This window comes from Neoarius graeffei, chromosome 16 (genome assembly GCF_027579695.1).
Source record: "Neoarius graeffei isolate fNeoGra1 chromosome 16, fNeoGra1.pri, whole genome shotgun sequence".
Classification (NCBI taxonomy): domain Eukaryota; kingdom Metazoa; phylum Chordata; class Actinopteri; order Siluriformes; family Ariidae; genus Neoarius; species Neoarius graeffei.
Window position 1 is genome coordinate 6,441,147 of NC_083584.1, and position 22,637 is coordinate 6,463,783.

Below are 22,637 nucleotides of genomic sequence, written 5' to 3' on the forward strand. Positions count from 1 at the left end.
CTTGTAATCGAGCTACGCGACCTAGATTATGCGATTGTAGCCAAGCTACTTAGTGCATGTAAACCCTATCGAGCTACGTAGTCGAGCTACTTACTTCAGCACTGCCCCTTCCGGAAGTGACGAGTGATGAGACCACAAGCGGGAAATACAATAGCCTCGGTCACGATGGTGTACAGAATGTTCAGCAAGTGCTGAGCTGCTTCATTGTTGTCCATCTTCTCTCTCTCAATGTTGCTGTCCTCGTCGTCGTTCTTCTTGTGAACACGGAACTGATAACTTTATTTATACTCTTGAATAGCTCTTCTTCATGACGACAACCGGAAGTGTACCAACACGATGGGGCGTGTAGCGCCACCTGTGGCTCGGGTGCACAATGTACCTCACACAATAGCTCGATTTCCTTGTGTGCATGTAGGATTGGATTTCTCTGGCACCCCTGCTGGGACCCTTAGCTCGATTACCGACAGTAGCTCGATTTGGATGTGCATGTAAACGCACTGACTGATTTCCACTACAGACACGTGTCTGCTTTTAATGCAGTGTCTCCTGAGGGCCTGAAGATCACAGGCATCCAATGTCAGTTTTCAGCCTTGTCTCTCGCATACAGAGATTTCTCCAGATTCTCTGTATCTTTTAATGATATTATGGACCATAGATGATGTGATCCACAAATTCTTTGCAGTTTTACACTGAGAATGTTTGTTTCGTTATTTTTAAATTGTTGCACTGTTTGCCCACACAGTCTTTCACAGAGCGCTGAACCCCACCCCATCTTTACTTCTGAGAGACTCCGCCTCTCTGGGATGCTCTTTTTATACCCACTCATCTTACTGACCTGGGGACAATTAACCTAATTAGTTTTTTTTAAGCATTACGCAATTTTTTCAGTCTTTTGTTGCCCCTGTACTAACTTTTCTGAAACATGTTGCTGACATCAAATTCAACATGGGCAGATATTTTTCCAAAAACAATAAAATTTCTGTTTCAACATTTGATCTGTCGTCTTTGTACTATTTTCAATGAAATATTGGGTTTCCCTAATTTGAAAATCTTCACATTCTGTTTTTATTTACAGTTTACACAGCGTCCCAACTTTTTTGGAATTAGGGTTGTAAGTTAACATGGACAGGAAAGGACAGAATCAGGGAGAGAATCTGTGTAGACCTGATGGAACAACCCTGAATGAGCCCTGATGTTACACCACGAAGCTCCCAGCACCTTCACCCCTGAGTGTGTTAATTGGCACCAGATCTTGACTTGACGGGGAAGATCCTCAGAGAGAACAGACAGCTGGGCACCGGTCACTCGATAGCATTGATAAAGTGCAGAAATCAGGTTAAATAAAGTAAAGCAGGTAGAATATCGTGTCAAATCTGAAATGTGTGTCAGAAGTCACAGCCGCCATGGCTCCTGATTAAGACCGAGCTCACACTAACACCGGAACACCTGAAACCACATCTTTTCTAATCTGTTTTGCCTTCCTGTTTACTCTAAACCTCGAAAAGCGTCTTTAGAATCTGCGCTGCAAAGGATGAATATGGAAATATAGGTTTATGTAACACTTTAGCTTTAATTAAATCCTGTTGTATAATTAACACAGACAGCTCCATAATTCCAAGATGGTGGAATTACCAAGAAGAAATTTTCTTCATCAGGTATTTTAATCTCACGTTTGGCTTATTTGTATCATGAATAGATGACACCGTGGAATGTAATGGAATGTCGCTAAAACAAACAACGATGGCGTAAACGACGTAAAGGTTGTAGGTGAGAGACTCAGTGCTCCTGACGTTTTCGATCATTTTTGAATTTCATTCCTCAAAGATTAAATTAATAGATAGATTATATTAAAAGTAGATAAGATTAAAAGACAAATGATTAAAAGACAGGGTGGCACGGTGGTGTAGTGATTATCACTGTCGCCTCATAGCAAGAAGGTTCTGGGTTCGAGCCCAGTGGCCGACGGGGGCCTTTCTGTGTGGAGTTTGCATGTTCTCCCCTCTGGGTGCTTCGGTTTCCCCCACAGTCCAAAGACATGTGGTTAGGTTAACATGGGCAGCCATGGCCTAAGGTGGGGGTTGAAGTGCCATTGAGCGAGGCACCGAACCCCCAACTGCTCCCCGGGCACTGTAGCGTAGCTGCCCACTGCTCTGGGTATGTGTGTGTGTGTGCGTGTTCATTGCTCGCTTGTGTGGGCATGTGTGTGTTCACTGCTTCAGATGAGTTAAATGCAGCGGTTAAATTTCACTGTGTGCTTGAGTGTATGTGTGATAAATAAAAGGCTTCTTGGCTTGGCTGCTTCTTCTTCTTCTTAAAAATGCAATGCTATAAAGGAAGGGAAGAATTTAACCATTATTAAAACTCCATGTCTAATTATTACATTTATGGATTAAAAAAATTAAACAGATAAAATCCAAAATCAAATATCTGACTAACATTAATTATTCTATCCACGTTCACTGGATATGAGCAATCGTGCGCGCTGATTGGCTACTCTACTACTAGGATATCAGCTCATATATCGTGAGTAGAGAAAAACAAAATGGCGTAGCGTGTTACTGAACCAACTGAGGACGAAATAAAAACTCGACTCGAAAACAAAACCCCCCAAAATGCAAAAAAAGCAACAAAATATGGAATAAGGATAGCCTAGTAAACTAGACCCACCCGCCTAGCGGCCAAAAATATTTTTTGCCTGCGAGTGGGTCTAGCCTCGCACCATATCAACAAAACACCCCGGGCATCAAATCGTGCCCGCCAATCACAATGCAAGGTTTTTGTTTGGATTCTTTGGGCGGGCTTTTGCAGGAGTGACGACAAAGCTGCGCGACGCTGGAGAAAGCACAACAGGAAAGATGGCTACGGCTAGAGAACAGCGCGCGTTTGACTCCGCTTTGGAATCAGTTTTAGAAGAATTAGACTTGGAATTTTTGTTGAAACATGAGCAGGAAGAGGCTCTCCGCTCATTCCTTTTCAAGAAAGACGTTTTCGCTGTTTTGCCGACCGGCTATGGCAAAAGTCTGATCTATCAGCTGGCTCCGCTCGTAGCCAAAAGGATGGGGCTAGTTTGCGCAGTACGAAGAATTAATAAACAGCTTTGAAACATTACTTTTTGATTGTTTCTTATTTTCCCGTTATTTTAAATTTAAGGGAAATTATTTCACCAAACACCACTAAATAAAAACTCTCAAAAACAGTTTAAGCAAACCCTTGAAAAACACTTGAAAAAAATAAGAGTGTATGTTAAGTATGTGGTACAGACTCCAAACTTGTGGTCATTATCTCCAAACTTCTTAATATCTAGAACCTGTTTATTAATTAATACGCATTTTGAAAAATTATTTATTTCAAGGCCTCCCCCACTGCTTTCTGTCGCTCTGACTCCGTCACAGTCACTGTTGCGCTGATTGGTCAGAGCGTTGGCCTATACGCACAGAGACAGTTTGAAAGACAGCGGGTTGTTCCACCCACACCCTTCGGAAATGTCTACGAGCGAGGCCAGACTAAATATTCACATTTAGTCTGGCTTGCAAGGCTAGAATAAGGAGGTACATTTTTTTAATTTTCAAGAATTATTATTATCGTATTTTTTACAAATTGTTCCTGTCATTTTGCCAGTTTGTTTACATTCTAAGCGGAAATGATTTTGTTGGCTGGTTTGTCTAAAGTTTTTCTGGATCAAATTTGCTAAAAATAAAAATGCTCTTGTTTCTCAAAATCCAGTGAATGTGGATAGAATAAAACAGTTATTCCACTCAATCTCGTCGTACATGGATTAAAGATAACTCGGTGCTACGCGCCTCGTCGCCTATCAGCTCATGTACGACTCGATTTCATGGAATAACTGTTAAATGTTCAAACTCCACCTTCAGACTTTAGGCCACGCCCCCTGTGTTAGATGGTGTGGAGTGATTCTGAAGCTGGGAATAAATGACGCTCAGGTTTGTGAGCCTGTAGAAGACACGGTGGCAGATAAAGAGACTGTGGTCTGTTTGCTCAGTAAAAGTTCAGGGTAGAATTCGCTGTTGATCGTTTTTCCTGCTGGAGCCGTATTCAGAGTTGAGTTGCGTGGATGTGGTGAGGGTTTAATACTGAAGTTGTGCACCTGGGTATTCAGACCTCAGACGTGACTATGGACTTGTGCACTCTTCAGAAGTTGTGCAGGAGTTACGTGGAGTTTGGCTAAAACACTGTCCCAGTTGCACCTGATTCTGCACCATGCTAAAGTGGAGGATGAGCTCTTAGCCTTCAGAGCGCTAAGAAGCAAACATCAAACCCCCAACATGTTTCAGCTGATTGACTGCATTCGGAGTAAAGGAAAAGAATGTTGTTGATGATGATGATGATGATGATATTGTGGACATTTTATTTTTGGTGTTCCTTTACATGACAAAGAAAACCGTGTGTGAGGCTCATCTTCCCGCTGTGTGTGTGTGTGTGTGTGTGTGTGTGTTTTTTATCCACAGGAGATATGGATGGCCACTGGTGGGATTATGCGTCTTGGCATAACGAGTCCTCGCCAATGTATATGGTGAGGCGTCCAATCATCTGTGTCCTCACGTCCCCTCATCGATCTTATTCACCACTGTGCAAGTTTTCATTTCTTCTTCTTCTCCTTTTCTACCTTTTCCCTCTTATGGTTTCTTCTTTTCTTTTTTTAAAATATATTTTCACTCTTGGGGCTTGTTTATGATCCTTTTATATGCGAAATATGTTAAAAACATCAGTTTCAAATGATGTAACCATTACTGCTCACACACATGTCCATGTGTCCTTTACATTGGCGTGGCTGTTAAGAAATACATCTACTAGAGGGCGACTCGGAGTCAGACATTTCTAAGATAACAAACATGGTGATGTAAAACCAGATATAAACAATATCCAGAATCCCCGCCCCCTTCTCTGGGCCTGAGCTCTTTTACAATGGACTGAGGCGAAGTAGAAAACTGTCCCGAGGTCTGACGAATCAAAAGTAGAAAATCTTTTTAGAAATCATGGACACCACGTCCTCCAGGCTAAAGAGGAGAGGGACCATCCGGCTTGTTATCAGTTCACAGCTCAAAAGCCAACATCTGTGATGGTATGAGAGTGCATTAGTGCACATGACATGGGTAGTTTGTACATCTGGGAAGGCATCATTAATGCTGAATGATATAAACACGTTTCAGAGCAACATGCTGCCATCCAGACAAAATATTTTTCAGGGAAGGCCTTCCTTCTTTCAGCAAGACAAAACCGCTTTCTACACATATTAAAACTGCATGGCTCTGTAGTAAAAGAGTCTGGGTGCTAAACTGGCCTGCTGCCGTCCAGACCTGTCTCCCATTTAAAACATTTGGCGCATTATGAAGCGCAAAATACAACAATGGAGACCCCGAACTACTGAGCAACTGAAATTGTAAGAAAGATTATAAAGAAAGAAGGAAAGAAAGAACTGTAAACCCATTACAAAAAATGTATATATACCTGATAATTTGTTGATTGTGATATTTTACATTGAGAATAAACTCTTTAAATCTGTATTCCTCCCTCAGGTTTTTTCTTCTTTTTTTAATTCTCAACACTGGCTATCAATTTACTGCATGCAGTTTGATACGTTACAGTATTACAATATTATTAGAATTTTATTATTATTCTTATTATTCTTATTATTATTATCATCAAATATAAGAGAAAAACAGAGCTTGAATTTTACTATATTGAATTGAAAATGCTGCAAGTTCTGAGATTGAAAAAAAACAAAACAAAACCATGATGCACAAAACTAAGCAAGTGGTGTTTTGGCTTTAACTCTACAGCACCCAGTGACATGGCAGCCGTCCAAAGATGGAGATCGCTTAATCGGGCGGATTTTACTGAACAAGCGGATGAAGGATGGCACAGTGCCCCGAGACACGGGCGCTCTGCTGGGGCTCAAGGTAATGTGTGTATCTGTGATTATTATTTTACACCCCTGTGCTGTTTGTCAGTGATTGCGTCTTGTTTCTGAACTGTAACATGTAGTGTTGTAGACAAGACCAAAGATCTAAACTGAGACCAAGTCAGGACCAAGACTCTGAGGGGTTGAGATCAAGTCAAGACCAAGGCCAAGGCAGGACGAGACCGAGTCGAGACCAGGACCAGACCACTGTTACCCCTTTTCCACCAAATCAGTTCCAGGGCTGGTTCGGGGCTGGTGCTGGTTCACAACTCGTTCAACTTGCGAGCCAGCTGAGAACCAGTTTGCTTTTCCATAGCTCGGGGTGCTCAGGGGAGCCACGTCATTATGTCGCTGTATACGTCAGTTACTTTGCTGTATACGTCAGTTACGTCGCTGCGTTTGCATAAACTTTGGCGCGAACATCGAAGGAACAACAACACGGAGAAGAAGAAGCAGCAGCAACAACAACAATAATAATAATGGATGACTTCGCGTTTGTACAGCTGCTGCTTCTCGTCGCTTAAAAATGGCGACCTTTTGCGGTCTTGCTATTGTTGTTGGTCTTAACAACTCCGCCCCCCCGCTGACGTAAGCGGTTCTTTCCTCTGGCCCAGCAGAGAGTTGGTGCTAGCCTGGAACCGGTTTTTCTGGCCCCAGAGCCAGTTCTTTGTCAGTGGAAACAGAAAACCCGGTTCCAAATTAAGCCCTGGCCCCGAACCAGCCCTGGAACTGCTTTGGTGGAAAAGGGGCATGTGTGTGAAGGGGGGGTTGGGGGTGGTGGTAACGGCTGTTAACAGAAAGAAAAATTTTTCATTAGCAATGAATCACATTATTGGTCACACTCGAAGCAGGAAGTTTTACATCCAATCGCAGTAACGATGTTTACAAATAAATCAGACGATACATAGGCAGTTTAGTGAAATCCCCACAGTTGTGGTCTCGACTGGTCTTGAAATAAAATCTCGAGTCCTCTATGTCTGAGACAAGACCGAGTAAAAATGCGGTTGATTCTGAGACGAGACCAAGATCTTCAAAAAGTGGTCTTGAGATCAGTCTCGAGTTCTGAAACACTAATAACACGGGGTTTTGTGCTTTAGGTGGTTGGAGGGAAAATGACTGAATCTGGTCAGCTTTGTGCTTTTATTACCAAAGTGAAAAGAGGAAGCTTAGCAGATACAGTCGGCCATCTCCGACCAGGTACACACACACACACACACACACACACACACACACACACACACACCAAATTTTAAATGAGAGGACTTTACAGAAATTTAACAAATGAATAAAAAGACTTGTCAGACACACACACACACACAAACTCTCTCTCTCTGACTCTGTCTATCTCTCTGTCTCACCACCCCTCTTTCTTTGTCTCTGCCTGTCTGTCTCTCTCTCTCTCTCTGTCTGTCTGTCTGTCTGTCTCATACTCTCTCTGTCATTCTCTCTCTCTCTCTCTGTTGCTCTCTCTTTCTTTGTCTCTGTCTGTCTCTCTCTCTGTCTGTCTGTCTCTCTCTGTCTCTGTCTGTCTGTCTCATACTCTCTCTCTCTCTCTGTTGCTCTCTTTGTCTCTGTCTGTCTCTCTCTCTGTCTCTGTCTGTCTGTCTCATACTCTCTCTCTCTGTCATTCTCTCTCTCTCTGTTGCTCTCTCTTTCTTTGTCTCTGTCTGTCTGTCTCTCTCTCTGTCTGTCTGTCTGTCTGTCTCTGTCTGTCTGTCTCATACTCTGTCATTCTCTCTCTCTCTCTGTTGCTCTCTCTTTCTTTGTCTCTGTGTCTCTCTCTCTCCCCCGTTTCTCCCCGTCTCTCTCTGTCTGTCTCTCTCTCTCCCCCGTTTCTCCCCGTCTCTGTCTGTCTGTCTCTCTCTCTCCCTGTTTCTCCCCCTCTGTCTCTCTCTCTCTCTTTCTTTGTCTCTGTCTCTCTCTGCAGGTGATCAGGTTCTCGAGTGGAACGGCAGGGTTCTTCAGGGAGCCACGTTTAAGGAAGTTTATAATATTATCCTCGAGTCCAAACCTGAGCCGCAGGTCGAGCTTCTGGTGTCGCGTCCCATCGGGTGAGCGCTGACTCGTGTTATTAATGTACTAAAGTTCTCTGTTATCATTAGTGCATATTATATTCATGTACTTCTGTTCTAATACAGTCCATGAAGAGGGTCGTTATTACACTCTACTCCTGTAGTGTACTAATGCATGTACTAGTGTATGATAAACATATACCTGCGCTGTAAAAGCATTCTGTTACTGTAAACACATATTATAATCACATGAACATACATTATAAATATCTGCTTCTGTGTTATTATTATCTCGTCTGTCCATCAGGCCGATGATCTGTTGCCATGGCGTCGTGTCCGTTGTCCACAGTTCAGTTAAATCGTATCTCCTCCGTCAGTTCTCCACGGATTTCCGTTCCGATTTGTTTTGTTTAAAGAACTCATCACTCCGCACAAAACTTGGTTGTTGTTTTGTTAAATTTTTTGCTAACAAGTGAGTAATTAGGATAAATTAACACATTTTCCACACCTCTCATTAGAATCGTATTTCCTGTCTCAGTTCTCATCTGATTTCAGTTCTCGTCGATGTTTTGGGTCGATCTTTCCTCGGGGAACAAATTTTGGTCGTTTGTTTGTTGATTTTCCTGTTGTAAACAATTTGTTTACAACTTTGTTTATTTTCAGTTAAATCGTGTCTCCTCCGTCAGTTCTCACTGGATTTCAGTCCTGATTGTTTTAATTGAAAGAACTCGACCTTCTGCACAACGCTTGTTCGTTGTATTGTCAATTTTTTGCTAATGAATTAGTCATTACGTCACTTAACACATTTTCTTCTGACTAGAATTGTATCTCCTCTCTCATTTATCATCCAAATTCAGTTCTGTTTGATGTTTTGGTCGTCATGGCTGTTCTGATGGCAGGCCAGATGAGCTGCTACGTCCTCGTTAATATATACTCGTGTATTATTATAATATACTCAAGTATTTTACTTCCAGCAGCACTCATGTAATATAATCATACTGATTGATAATAATAATAATAATAATAATAAAAAACTTTATTATGATATATTTTACCCTTCTAACACTTTTCGTTTTCAGTGACGTACCGAGAATATCAGACAGCACACACGGACAGCTTGAATCCAGTGAGTGTTCTCATCAAATATGTTTGCGATTGTAATCTTGTATTAAAACGATAAAAAGAGTAAAGTAGCAGTGCTAATGTTAACATTATGTTTTTTCATCTCACTCACACACACACACACACACACACACACACACACACACACACACACACACACACAGGTTCAAGTTCATTTGAATCGCAGAAGATGGGTCCATCTATTTCCGTCACGTCTCCCATGAGTCCCGGAGTCCTCCGTGATGCGCCGCAGTATTTGTCTGGACAGCTTTCAGTGAGTTCCCACCATGAAGCTACAAGTCAATTCAACTTTTGCCATGATTACGATTCTTTTTGTCATGATTACATGTTTTTTTAAATACTTGCAATATACAGGCATTATTTTATGCCTTTCTTTCATACATTACTAATATTAAACAGGTTTGAACTGGCACAAATTAAATATACCCAAGGTACACCTCACCCCAAATGTAGCTGATCAGCCAGGACATGTTTGGATGTGTTCTTTATCATATTTATATTTGGTCGCTGCTAAAATCAGAGCTCCTGATGAGTTTATGAGCAACATATTTCCAAAGGCACAAAATCCCCCTGAATAGAATAATAATATTACAGCACCACGAATGAACCATCGGATTATCGTGTCATGTTTTTCACCTCAATAAATCACTGTGACATTTTTGTGAGACCAATAATGAGAGACGCATCGCAGTTACGATACGTATTTATTCCTTTCTTTGAAGCCGCATGCCATGCACCAGAAACAACACCACCACGTTTATTATGGTGTGACTCTGCTGGGTGCCTGGGGGACAGCAGTGAACCAGCACTTTCACTTTACACCACTACTGTAGAGTCACCATCCAATATCATCACACATAAGAACTAATCAGTATCGATATCAATCCACGGTAGGTTTAGATTATCTACAACTAAGGAAAGATGCTCATAATTGTTATTGAACTCTGCAATAATTATGTTTACACAAGTTGCAGAGTAAGAAATCATTGAAAAAGCAAACAATGCAAAGATACACTGCCTGCAATAAAAACAAAAAGAACAGTAGGATAAAAACCTTCAGGAAAAAAAAAAACCTACTAGAAAACATCCTCCTTGACCAAATGCAGTGTCTGAGCTCCGAGGGTTTGGGCTGCGATCTTAATATTTCAAACAGTCGTCTAGTTACATCTGTGACCTGTCCAACAAGTGAGAGGATGAATAAAACTGTTTTAACTTGTTTTATATGAAACTGTCATGAACATTTTCTGTAAAATGTGTTAGTAAATACAACCCTGATTCCAAAAAAGTTGGGACAAAGTACAAATTGTAAATAAAAATGGAATGCAATGATGTGGAAGTTTCAAAATTCCATATTTTATTCAGAATAGAACATAGATGACATATCAAATGTTTAAACTGAGAAAATGTATCATTTAAAGAGAAAAATTAGGTGATTTTAAATTTCATGACAACAACACATCTCAAAAAAGTTGGGACAAGGCCATGTTTCCCACTGTGAGACATCCCCTTTTCTCTTTACAACAGTCTGTAAACGTCTGGGGACTGAGGAGACAAGTTGCTCAAGTTGGGATAGGAATGTTAACCCATTCTTGTCTAATGTAGGATTCTAGTTGCTCAACTGTCTTAGGTCTTCTTCGTCGTATCTTCAATTTTATGATGCGCCAAATGTTTTCTATGGGTGAAAGATCTGGACTGCAGGCTGGCCAGTTCAGTACCCGGACCCTTCTTCTACATAGCCATGATGCTGTAATTGATGCAGTATGTGGTTTGGCATTGTCATGTTGGAAAATGCAAGGTCTTCCCTGAAAGAGACGTCATCTGGATGGGAGCATATGTTGCTCTAGAACCTGGATATACCTTTCAGCATTGATGGTGTCTTTCCAGATGTGTAAGCTGCCCATGCCACACGCACTAATGCAACCCCATACCATCAGAGATGCAGGCTTCTGAACTGAGCGCTGATAACAACTTTGGTCGTCCTTCTCCTCTTTAGTCCGAATGACACGGCGTCCCTGATTTCCATAAAGAGCTTCAAATTTTGATTCGTCTGACCACAGAACAGTTTTCCACTTTGCCACAGTCCATTTTAAATGAGCCTTGGCCCAGAGAAGACGTCTGCGCTTGTGGATCATGTTTAGATACGGCTTCTTCTTTGAACTATAGAGTTTTAGCTGGCAACGGCGGATGGCACGGTGAATTGTGTTCACAGATAATGTTCTCTGGAAATATTCCTGAGCCCATTTTGTGATGTCCAATACAGAAGCATGCCTGTATGTGATGCAGTGCCGTCTAAGGGCCCGAAGATCACGGGCACCCGGTATGGTTTTCCGGCCTTGACCCTTACGCACAGAGATTCTTCCAGATTCTCTGAATCTTTTGATGATATTATGCACTGTAGATGATGATATGTTCAAACTCTTTGCAATTTTACACTGTCGAACTCCTTTCTGATATTGCTCCACTATTTGTCGGTGCAGAATTAGGGGGATTGGTGATCCTCTTCCCATCTTTACTTCTGAGAGCCGCTGCCACTCCAAGATGCTCTTTTTATACCCAGTCATGTTAATGACCTATTGCCAATTGACCTAATGAGTTGCAATTTGCTCCTCCAGCTGTTCCTTTTTTGTACCTTTAACTTTTCCAGCCTCTTATTGCCCCTGTCCCAACTTTTTTGAGATGTGTTGCTGTCATGAAATTTCAAATGAGCCAATATTTGGCATGAAATTTCAAAATGTCTCACTTTTGACATTTGATATGTTGTCTGTGTTCTACTGTGAATACAATATCAGTTTTTGAGGTTTGTAAATGATTGCTTTCCGTTTTTATTTACAATTTGTACTTTGTCCCAACTTTTTTTTGAATCGGGGTTGTAATCAGATGTTATTTTTTTAAAAAGCAAATTAAAAATAAGTGCTGGATCAAAACCCATCTATCTTATGGAAATAAAGATACAAATTGTGTTGTCCCGTGGTCAAGTGTTTATGAGATACGTTGCCTTGCACTTACGGGCAGGTTCCTTGAGGTGGGAAATGGACGTACGGACATCGTACGGTCGCAAAGCCATCAAAAATCAGGTTGATGCATTACCATATTCTCTTAAGTATGGCGCTTCGCACCGCACGCTTTGTATACGGGGAGCTCAGCTATTATTAGCATGGATAAATAAATGTTTATTATGGTCGACCAAATATAAAAGATTCACAGAGCAGCACACAGGTTCTGGCTCCCTGTGTGAGGAAAGTAGTGTTATTGTTAAAACATGGTACCTGGTTTTATATTTAAATAATATTGGCTGTTTTTTTCGTGGTCTATCAGATATATTCCATTCAGCGAGCATGATACTGAATCAGTCGAAGACGAGTCGCTGAATGGAATATATCTGATAGACCACGAAAAAAAGCAACATTATTATTATAATACATACACATTCCTTTCAGGTGTTCAACGCGTCTTTCTCTTTCAAAATTATTTCAAAATCTTCCGTGTTTAACAAAGCAAACCTGGCGGCCATGTTTGTTTACAAATTGTCCCAGTCGCTCGCTAGCGTGGAAATTTTATGTCTCTGACATGTGACATCATGTTGTCTTGACAACCATGCAATATCGTAAACCATATTCAACGCTCATTCTCCATTGGGTAGAGTGACGTAATACACGCAGGATAAGCGATATGCTAACAATATTGCATGCTATCAAACCAAATGAATGAAACCCGCTAGAAGGGAATAGAACACGTTTTTTATTCCACTGAAAACGTGTCCTGTATGGATAATAATATTATATATTATATGCTGATGTTTTGTAGCTGTTAATCAAAATGGAGGAGACCATCGTACGCTACACACATTTTGAATGTAACTTGTTCAGAATGTTTCTGAATGTCTCTGGATTTATGCTGGATCTTAGTGCTCATTTTCCAGTGCTCTGCTCTGCTTCCTCTTGGGTTTATTTATTCATTATTTTTATTTGGAGGGAGATTTAATCTAAAAAAAAACAACAACAATTTTTAAGATTTTTACATAAAAGAAAAGGGTAAAATGAAAATTGACATTTTATCACTATAAGAGCACTATGTCACACTGTAGACGTGTATATAATACTAACAATATTATGATAATATTAATGATTATTAACAATATTAGTAATGATATAGAATAAAGTATTGTAGTATTATAAAATAAAGTGCTTCCAAAATTTATTTAAAAAAAAACAAAAACCCAAAACAAACAAACAAAAAAACCTGCTAATTGTTAACATGTGGTTTCCTGTTGTTCTGTTTAAACAGGAAGTAAATGTTGCCCTGTCTCTTGTTGACATGAAGACAGCTAGCTTAGCATTGCATTTATGAAGTTAAAGGATTTGAGAAAAAAAATAATAGAAGTTAACGTCACAGAAAAACTATCCAAAATTTACACAAATCTTTCAGTTACAGTTGAGCAGCTAAAACGTTGGTCCTGTGATGACTTCAGTGTGAATCAGAGTCTGTTGAAATGATTGAAATTGAGGCTAAATCTCCTCTCAGCTGTGTGGTTTTTGATTTATGAGCATTTGGTTTAGTTTTATGGCATTTTTTCCTTTTCTTTGTTAATTTTGCTTACCCAGAGTCCATGCCTTAATAGAAGAACCACGCCTTTTGTCCCTAGGGTCCAGGTAACGGCACCGGTCTGACTGATACACTTTTTTATCTCTGGCTCCTTTCTCTTCCTCTCTACGATATTTGGAAAATGCATAGCAGGAAAATGGCAGCATTTCAAATCTCTGATCCTTATTTCTCTTTGTTTGAGTTTCCTTTTTTTACTGCTAGCTCATATCCATCAAAGTTTTTTTTTCTTTCCATAACTAATATTATCATTTTTAACATATTAAACTCCATCTTGCTGAGGGTCTGGAAGAGCCTGCATGATTTACTGACCTGCTCTGAGGAGTTTAAAGAGACAAACGACATTTTTTTCTGATTGTAATGTGTGTTGTTTTTCATATTAGGATTGTAATTCTCTACTACCTATTTAACAAAGTCTCTTTAAATGGTTTGATGGATTCAAAATTGCCATGGGACATATAATCTATTTCTTTTCCTTGCAACTTGAAACAGGATTTTTCCTCTCTTGCTCTCATTTTAAAACGGGCAAACAGTATGCTCTGCATTATATATTACCATATTTTCTAGACTATAAAATATTACCTTATTTTTAGGACTGTAACATACTACCCTACTTTTAGGAAAATAAGACACTACAATATGTTACTACCATATTCTCAGGACTATCAGGTACTACATTATTCTCAGGACTATAAGATACTACTTTATTCTCAGGATTATCAGGTACTACATTATTCTCAGGACTATAAGATACTACTTTATTCTCAGGACTATCAGGTACTACATTATTCTCAGGACTATAAGATACTACTTTATTCTCAGGACTATAAGATACTACTTTATTCTCAGGACTATCAGGTACTACTTTATTCTCAGGACTATAAGATACTACTTTATTCTCAGGACTATAAGATACTACTTTATTCTCAAGACTATAAGATACTGCTTTATTCTCAGGACTATCAGGTACTACATTATTCTCAGGACTATAAGATACTACTTTATTCTCAGGACTATCAGGTACTACATTATTCTCAGGACTATAAGATACTACTTTATTCTCAGGACTATCAGGTACTACTTTATTCTCAGGACTATCAGGTACTACATTATTCTCAGGACTATCAGGTACTACATCATTCTCAGGACTATAAGATACTACTTTATTCTCAGGACTATCAGGTACTACATTATTCTCAGGACTATAAGATACTACTTTATTCTCAAGACTATAAGATACTACTTTATTCTCAGGACTATCAGGTACTACATTATTCTCAGGACTATAAGATACTACTTTATTCTCAGGACTATCAGGTACTACTTTATTCTCAGGACTATCAGGTACTACATTATTCTCAGGACTATAAGATACTACCTTATTCTTAGGACTATAAGGTGCTACTTTATTCTCAGGACGATAAGGTACTACCATATTCACAGGACTACAAAGGACTACCATATTCTCAGGACTATAATGTACTACCTTATTGTCAGGACTATAATGTACTACCATATTCTCATGACTGTAAGATACTAACATATTTTATTCACTTTGATATTCTGTCTTAATTCCATACCTATAAGATAATACCTTACTTTTAGGACTGTAACATACTACCATATTTTCATTAATACACAGTTCTACCTTATTTTAAAGCTGTAAGATATGACTGTCTTTTCAGAACTGTGAGATAGTACCATATTTTCAAGGCTGGTGTTGCTGCAACATACAATTGCATGCATATTATAATTTTTTCTTTGTTTATTTTCGAGTATATAAATATAAACATTTCAAACCAACCTTCACACATTTCAGTAATGAATTAAGGTGAACCCTCGATTCAGTGTCTGGTAAAGATTAAGAGTACATAAATTAATTTATCATTAACTGCAGTGTCACTTACGGTATAGTCCAGAAAATAATGGATATTAAATCTATGAAATTCTCCTTAAAGTACACGTGTTGAAACAGCGTTGTATTTTAATATAAGAGAAAATTCCATTTTCCATGTTGCAATGAGAAGATCGCTGTAAAGTCCCATTTTTCAACATGAAATTGCATTTTCCAATGAAGACCTGGCTGTAGCTCCAGAGCCCAAAGATGAAATGAACAAATTGTACCAATAGAAATGAAACATCTCTTTTATAACAACATTATTTCATTTGAACCCACTATTTTCAGACTCCTGCATGCAAACCCAACTGCAGGCTGTTTCTCCAAACGAGCACAATCATTTTATCAAGTGTAGTCTGTGAAATCCTTGATGGGACTGTCAGAAGCTGCTCATATACAAGAACAATTTGGTTTGATTTGATTGAGTGCTCAAATCACCACAGAAATGAAATGGTACAATTTGTTTGCATTGAATTTCCTCCCCTTTGACTCTTTTTTTTTTCATGTTTGAAGCAGCCTGGATTGCTCTCGATTGTACAGAATGCATTCTCCTGCTTTGCTGCATGCATTAGTTCTGGACTGTTTTTTAGAGCAGTGTTTTCGCTTTATGGATTGATAGAGCTGTGTTTCTTTTAGCTTTAGAGATTTGTTACAAAGGATGGGCAAATTCTGTGAAGTCTCAGAATGTCTTGAATCAAAATGATGTTCACTCAGCTTCAGAAACGTTGTCGCAGTCTTCTGGTTTTTGCCCCTTCTTTAAAATTCTTAATTTCTTTCTGGAGATATAAGGCTGTAGTTTACTCATAGTGAGCGTAGAAGCATGAGTGGATTATTAAGAATTTCAACGCTCTTTCCAAATGTCGGTTCCAAAGAAAAAAAAAAGAATTTATCATGCCCTCTATTCAAGCATTTTGTCATTTTTTCCCCACAAGCTCTCTTTTATTTTGAGCCTTTCCTTTTGGAAGTTGTTTTTATGCCTTTGAGTTTGATTGCCAGGCTTTGAAAGTGTCTCTAGGTGTTAGCGTGAGTTCAGGTCTCCATATTGGGCGATGGAAAGACTGGGCTATGAAATACATCCCTGGAATATTTTGCTAGCTCACCGTTTTCCAGTTCCGTGCATTGAGTCCCCGTGTACTGCACACTGTACTATTTATTTTTTTAATCAATCACATCAGCTTATTAATGAGAGTAACAGTTGTGTTAGAGTGGATTGGTTCATACTACTTGTTTTTTTTATTCCGTGATTTTGGTGGAGGTGGCACGGTGGTGTAGTGGTTAGCGCTGTCGCCTCACAGCAAGAAGGTCCTGGGTTCGAGCCCCGGGGCCGGCGAGGGCCTTTCTGTGTGGAGTTTGCATGTTCTCCCCGTGTCCGCGTGGGTTTCCTCCGGGTGCTCCGGTTTCCCCCACAGTCCAAAGACATGCAGGTTAGGTTAACTGGTGACTCTAAATTGACCGTAGGTGTGAATGTGAGTGTGAATGGTTGTCTGTGTCTATGTGTCAGCCCTGTGATGACCTGGCGACTTGTCCAGGGTGTACCCCGCCTTTCGCCCGTAGTCAGCTGGGATAGGCTCCAGCTTGCCTCCGACCCTGTAGGACAGGATAAAGCGGCTACAGATAATGAAATGAGACGAGAATGGTCTGTAATGTATTTGAAATATTTAAAAAAAAAAGAGCTAATCTTTGTTATTCCACTAGAGGGTGGAACAGAGCAAAAACATTCAGGTCCATAACTCAGCTACTGATATAACATACTAATATTCATAATGTTTGTTAGCATGCTAAAAATTTAACACTGCAACCGTGTTTCTTTCCTGAAGAAAAGTGTAGACAGAAGGATGATTTTTCAAATGGAACAATTTCCACTTCTTCATTGAAACAAGTGGAAAATCAGTGTGTTAAATTTGGTCAAAGGCCATAGTGGTGCTGAGCGAGTATAATATTCGCCATGGATATCGGAGCTTCTTTGCTGAACAGATATTTAGATTGTTTTTTTTTAATCACCAGTTGAAGAAATTGCTGATGTCTCTTATTCTGGGCCTTTTAGTATTTTTCTATTCGAATGCATTTGTTTTGTTCTCGATAGAAAAATAGTACGATGTGCAGTTCAAGGTGACTCAAGGAACATTATTGGGGAATATAGGAGTAGCTGGAGAAATCATTTTGTGAGATCTCAGTCATTAAATTACTAGCTCCTGTAACACTCTCGAACATTAAACTTACGCTTTATTACTTTGTAATTCAAAGATATAAGAAAAACAAACTTTTTTCTGTAAACCTCAGTACATGTAGGTAATGTTAGGATTATCATCTCCACCTGTATTATGTTCTGGTTGACAATTCTAGGAAAATAAACAGTGATAAATCCCTAGTAAAACAGCTCAATGTAAGTATTTAGAATCTGTAATTTCTTTTAGAAAGCCACAGTATGCATGCGGTGCCTTATCTGGGAGGTGAGCAAGTCCTGCCTCCAACCGAAGACATGCTAATTCACCTCTGCTCTCTTTAAAGGTTAAGTTGTGGTACGACAAAGTGGGACACCAACTCATCGTCACCATTTTGGGCGCCAAAGACCTGCCTGCTCGAGAGGATGGTCGTCCCAGGAACCCCTACATCAAAATTTACTTCCTTCCTGACAGAAGGTGCAGAGTTTCTGAGTTCCTGAGTTCCTGTTACAGGAATTTGTAGCATTATAATTGTCACATTTATGCTAAAATACCAATTAGATCTTCTCTTCATCTCAGTGATCAGTATGAACAATGGTCCAGTTGCAGGGCTTATTGAAACAAATCCAAATCGCAAATGCTATCCCATATTTGTAGTAAGGAGCCAGCGCAAAGCTACACAAGGGAAATCGGGGCAAGGCAGGAAACCCAAAATCTGAAAACCATGGGCTCAGTGGAAACAAGACAAGCAAAGGAGTTTACAGACACTGAAATCGGAAATAATGAACAGATGTTGACAAGACAAGACGTTCCTTTTCTCTCCTACTTGCCTTAAGTTGAAACCATTTTTAATCATTTTTAATCAACTTGAGAAACCAAAAAAAAATGAACAGATCATTTCATAGCAGCACGGCTATGATGTTTTGTATGTTAGGATGTTAAACTTTATCCTTATTTTAATTCCTGTTCAGTGATAAAAGCAAGAGAAGAACGAAAACAGTGAAGAAGTCGTTAGAGCCCAAGTGGAACCAGACGTTCATGTACTCGCCCGTGCACAGGCGCGAATTCAGGGAGCGAATGCTGGAGATCACACTATGGGACCAGGCACGGGTTCGAGAGGAGGAGAGCGAGTTCCTTGGAGAGGTGAATTGGGTCTAAGGGTATGCAGAATAGGGTATTGTTTGAAAATAGAGTGTGGTGGTAAGGTATGAGTGTGAACTCTGAGGGAAGGGTATAAAGGTAGGGTATGAAGGTACTGTATACTGATGATAAACTATGTGGATATGGTACACAAAGTATAAGGGTAGGGTATGAGGGTACAGTATGAGGGTACAGTGTGAAGGTAGGGTATGAGGGTACAGTATGAGGGTACAGTGTGAAGGTAGGGTATGAGGGTACAGTATGAGGGTACAGTGTGAAGGTAGGGTATGAGGGTACAGTATGAGGGTACAGTGTGAAGGTAGGGTATGAGGATACAGTATGAGGGTACAGTATGAAGGCAGGATATGGGGGAACAGTATGAAGGTACAGTGTGAAGGTAGGGTATGAGGATACAGTATGAGGGTACAGTATGAAGGTAGGGTATGGGGTACCATGTGAAGGTAGGATATGGGAGTACCGTGTGAAGGTAGGGTATGGGGGTATGGAATAATCGTACAATCTGAGGGTACAGTGTGAAGGTAGGGTATGAGGGTACAGTATGAGGGTACAGTGTGAAGGCAGGGTATGAGGGTACAGTGTGAAGGTAGGATATGAGGATACAGTATGAGGGTACAGTATGAGGGTAGGGTAGAGTATAGGGGGTACTGTGTGAAGGTAGGGTATGGGGGTACCGTGTGCAATTTGGGTATGGGGGTAACATGTGAAGGTAGGATATGGGGGTACCGTATGAAGGTAGGGTATGGGGGTACTGTGTGAAGGTAGGGTATGGGGGTACAGTATGAGGGTGCAGTGTGAAGGTAGAGTATGGGGTACCATGTGAAGGTAAGGTATGAGGGTATGGAATAATTATACAATATGAGGGTACAGTGTGAAGGTAGGGTCTGGGGTACCATGTAAAGGTAGGGTGTGGGGGTACTGTGTGAAGGTAGGGTATGGGGGTACCATGTAAAGGTATGGTATGAGGGTATTGAATAATAGTATAATATGAGGGTATAGTGTGAAGGTAGGGTATGAGGATACAATATGAGGGTATAGTGTGAAGGTAGGGTATGGGAGTGTGGAGTAGACAGTCTGGAGACTGTATGAGGGTATAGAAAGAGGATAGGGTATGAGAATACCATATGAGGGTATGGTCTAGACATATGCTGTGAGGGTAGGTTATGAAAATGCAGTATGACGGTACACATTTCAGGGTATGGTATCAGGTGTAGGGTTTGAAGGTTCAGTATGGCGATACATTATGCGAGTGTGATATGCTGGCATGGGAAGAGGGTACGTTATAATGGTATGTTATGAAACACATGGCCTAAATGGTTGGTTGTGTGTGTGTGTGTGTGTGTGTGTGTGTGTGTGTGTGTGTGTGTGTGTGTGTGTGTGTGTGTGTGCGCGTAGATTTTAATAGAGCTGGAGACGGCCCTGCTGGATGATCAACCTCACTGGTATAAACTCCAAACGCATGACATTTCCTCCATGCCACTGCCGAACCCTTCACCCTACATGCAAAGACGCTTCATACAGGGAGAGAGTCCAACACGGAGACTACAGAGTACGCACACACTCCCCAGACACACACACAAACATACTCGCCTAGAGGGACACACACTATATACACACTGATCGACTCCACTGATGTGATCTCCCATTATGTGACTAGTGCTTTATTTCCGAACGTAGTTCTAATTTCTTTGTAGTTCACTCCAGTGGTGTTTGTTTTTCCTAATGCATGTTTTTGTGTTTTATTTCCTTTAAAATGTTCTTTATCACCACACTGACTCAATTGCAGATAAAGGCTCGTATTATCACGGCCCAGGTAATGCAACACTGTTCCTGAGTTTAGCTTGCATGTGATCCTTCCTCTACCATTCCCTCTTTCTCTGTTTCTCAGTTTTCTGCTTCACTCTATTTCTCCTTCTCTCTCTCTCAGCCACCATCTTCTCCAGCAGCTTGCTCTGGTTTACTACGGCTTGCAGTGTGTGTGTGTGTGTGTGTGTGTGTGTGTGTGTGTGTGTGTTTCAGTACTAACACAGCCTTTGTAAAGTAAAGCTTCTGTCCCCTCATAAAGCTTATAACTTTATATATGCCACTTGCCTAAACAGAAGTGTGTGTGTGTTTTCAGTGAATATTCCCAAAGCCTGACGCATTGTCCATAATACTGCTTGCGACTGATATTTGCTGCGTATGAGTTTTTTTAAGACCTGACCAATATATTACATGGATTTATTGTTGATTTTATCAGCCGATATTAAAGTTTGGCTGGGTTATTGGTATCAGTGGAATTGATACTGGTATGATCACAATAAGGTTTTTTTTAGAGCGTTTTCTAGAAAACCAAAGCACAATTATTAGCATCATCCTGTTTTGAACAGCTAAGAGAGACACTGTTGACACCAGGGGGCGCTAATCACTCACAGAGCTGGATTTTTTTCACAAACTGATCTCACTCTCTTGCAAATTCTTGCACTTTCTAAGTTTTATAAGCATTTTAAAAACAAGCAGTGGACTGATGCATGTTGCTGTTGTGGCTTAATTAAATTAATTAAATTATCAGTGAATCCTGTTTGAATGAAAACTTTTGCTGAGTCTTTAATCTTTTGTCATATGAAACGATATCAGACTTTTTTTCCCCCCACTGTAAAATCAATATTTCATATTGGTCAGGTTTAAAAAATTACAAAAAAAACCTTAAAAATGTATAGTTTTTTATTATTTTATACTGACGTGATCTTTTAGTATGCTGTGCAATTTAAAAAACAAACAAACAAACAAACAAACAAACAAACAAACAAAAAAGCCCCAACGTTTTAATTTAAAGCAGAGATTTAATTTTGGGAATTTAATATATTTTTTATTTTAAAAGACTGCATTTTTTTTAACAAATTGCCAAAACTAAATCCCTGACAAATTAATAATAACAATTTTTAATTAACAAGAGCAAAATAAAAATAATAAATAAACATACATGTCAACCTTTGGTCAATCAAACCTGCATAACCAACCTCCAAAATCCGTATTTCCCTTATAAAATCCGTATAAGATGCAAATTAAAATAATTTACCTAAAATTTGAATGATAATTAACAATGATATATCCCAGTTACTTTTTATTCAATATTAATAACAATAAACCTTCAGAATGAATACAAAGCTCCAATGTTCGACAAAAACACAAAGTGTCACTCTAATGTTCTGAATTGTACTCCATGACAGCTTTTTTAGCGCTCTGCACCAATACCTCACGAGGCTGCATGTCACAGCAAGTGTCTGTGTTGATCTTGCCGGAGCGCCCATTCAGAATCTTTTCAGTCGCTAGTGAAAGTCGCTCAGGTGGAAATACACGTTTCAAACAAAATGTTACTTCCCGGTTGGCGGGATTCTCACAATGCAGTGTGCACATGATCAAAAGTGGAATGAAGTCTCGCTACCACAAGATAACGCGCGATTTCATAAGACTCTTTACTGGCTGTCTGTGGCGTACAGTACGTTTGTAAATGTTATGCGCTCTTTTATCATCGTGGGAATTGATTATAGCTCTAAATAAATATTGAAGATTTTTTAAAGAATCCGTATAACTTTATTTGTACGCCCGTATACTACGTTTATTGAATCAAATCTGTATAAAATACGGACATTCCGTATAGGTTGACATGTATGAGTAAAGTGTACATATGTGTGCAGTGTATTCAGCTGATTACAGTGACATCAGACATATTTAGCTCAGTTACACCGGAGATAATCTGCTCTTCC

The 22,637-nt window shown here is 39.8% G+C and overlaps 2 protein-coding genes across 2 annotated transcripts in view; one reads left to right on the plus strand and one right to left on the minus strand.

Moving 5' to 3' along the window:
* Positions 1-22,637, plus strand: part of rims2b (regulating synaptic membrane exocytosis 2b) — a 242,987-nt gene that overhangs the window by 81,729 nt on the left and 138,621 nt on the right. The window contains exons 7-16 of the mRNA XM_060942429.1: positions 4,467-4,531; positions 5,799-5,918; positions 7,018-7,117; positions 7,848-7,971; positions 9,012-9,058; positions 9,219-9,328; positions 13,677-13,724; positions 18,080-18,210; positions 18,705-18,876; positions 20,287-20,440. Coding sequence (XP_060798412.1) covers positions 4,467-4,531; positions 5,799-5,918; positions 7,018-7,117; positions 7,848-7,971; positions 9,012-9,058; positions 9,219-9,328; positions 13,677-13,724; positions 18,080-18,210; positions 18,705-18,876; positions 20,287-20,440 — 1,071 coding nt within the window. The remainder of the gene's footprint in view (positions 1-4,466; positions 4,532-5,798; positions 5,919-7,017; positions 7,118-7,847; positions 7,972-9,011; positions 9,059-9,218; positions 9,329-13,676; positions 13,725-18,079; positions 18,211-18,704; positions 18,877-20,286; positions 20,441-22,637) is intronic.
* The window catches only part of LOC132900376 (NACHT, LRR and PYD domains-containing protein 12-like), a 296,795-nt gene that overhangs the window by 13,765 nt on the left and 260,393 nt on the right, over positions 1-22,637 (minus strand). The gene's annotated exons all lie outside the window — the stretch shown is intronic.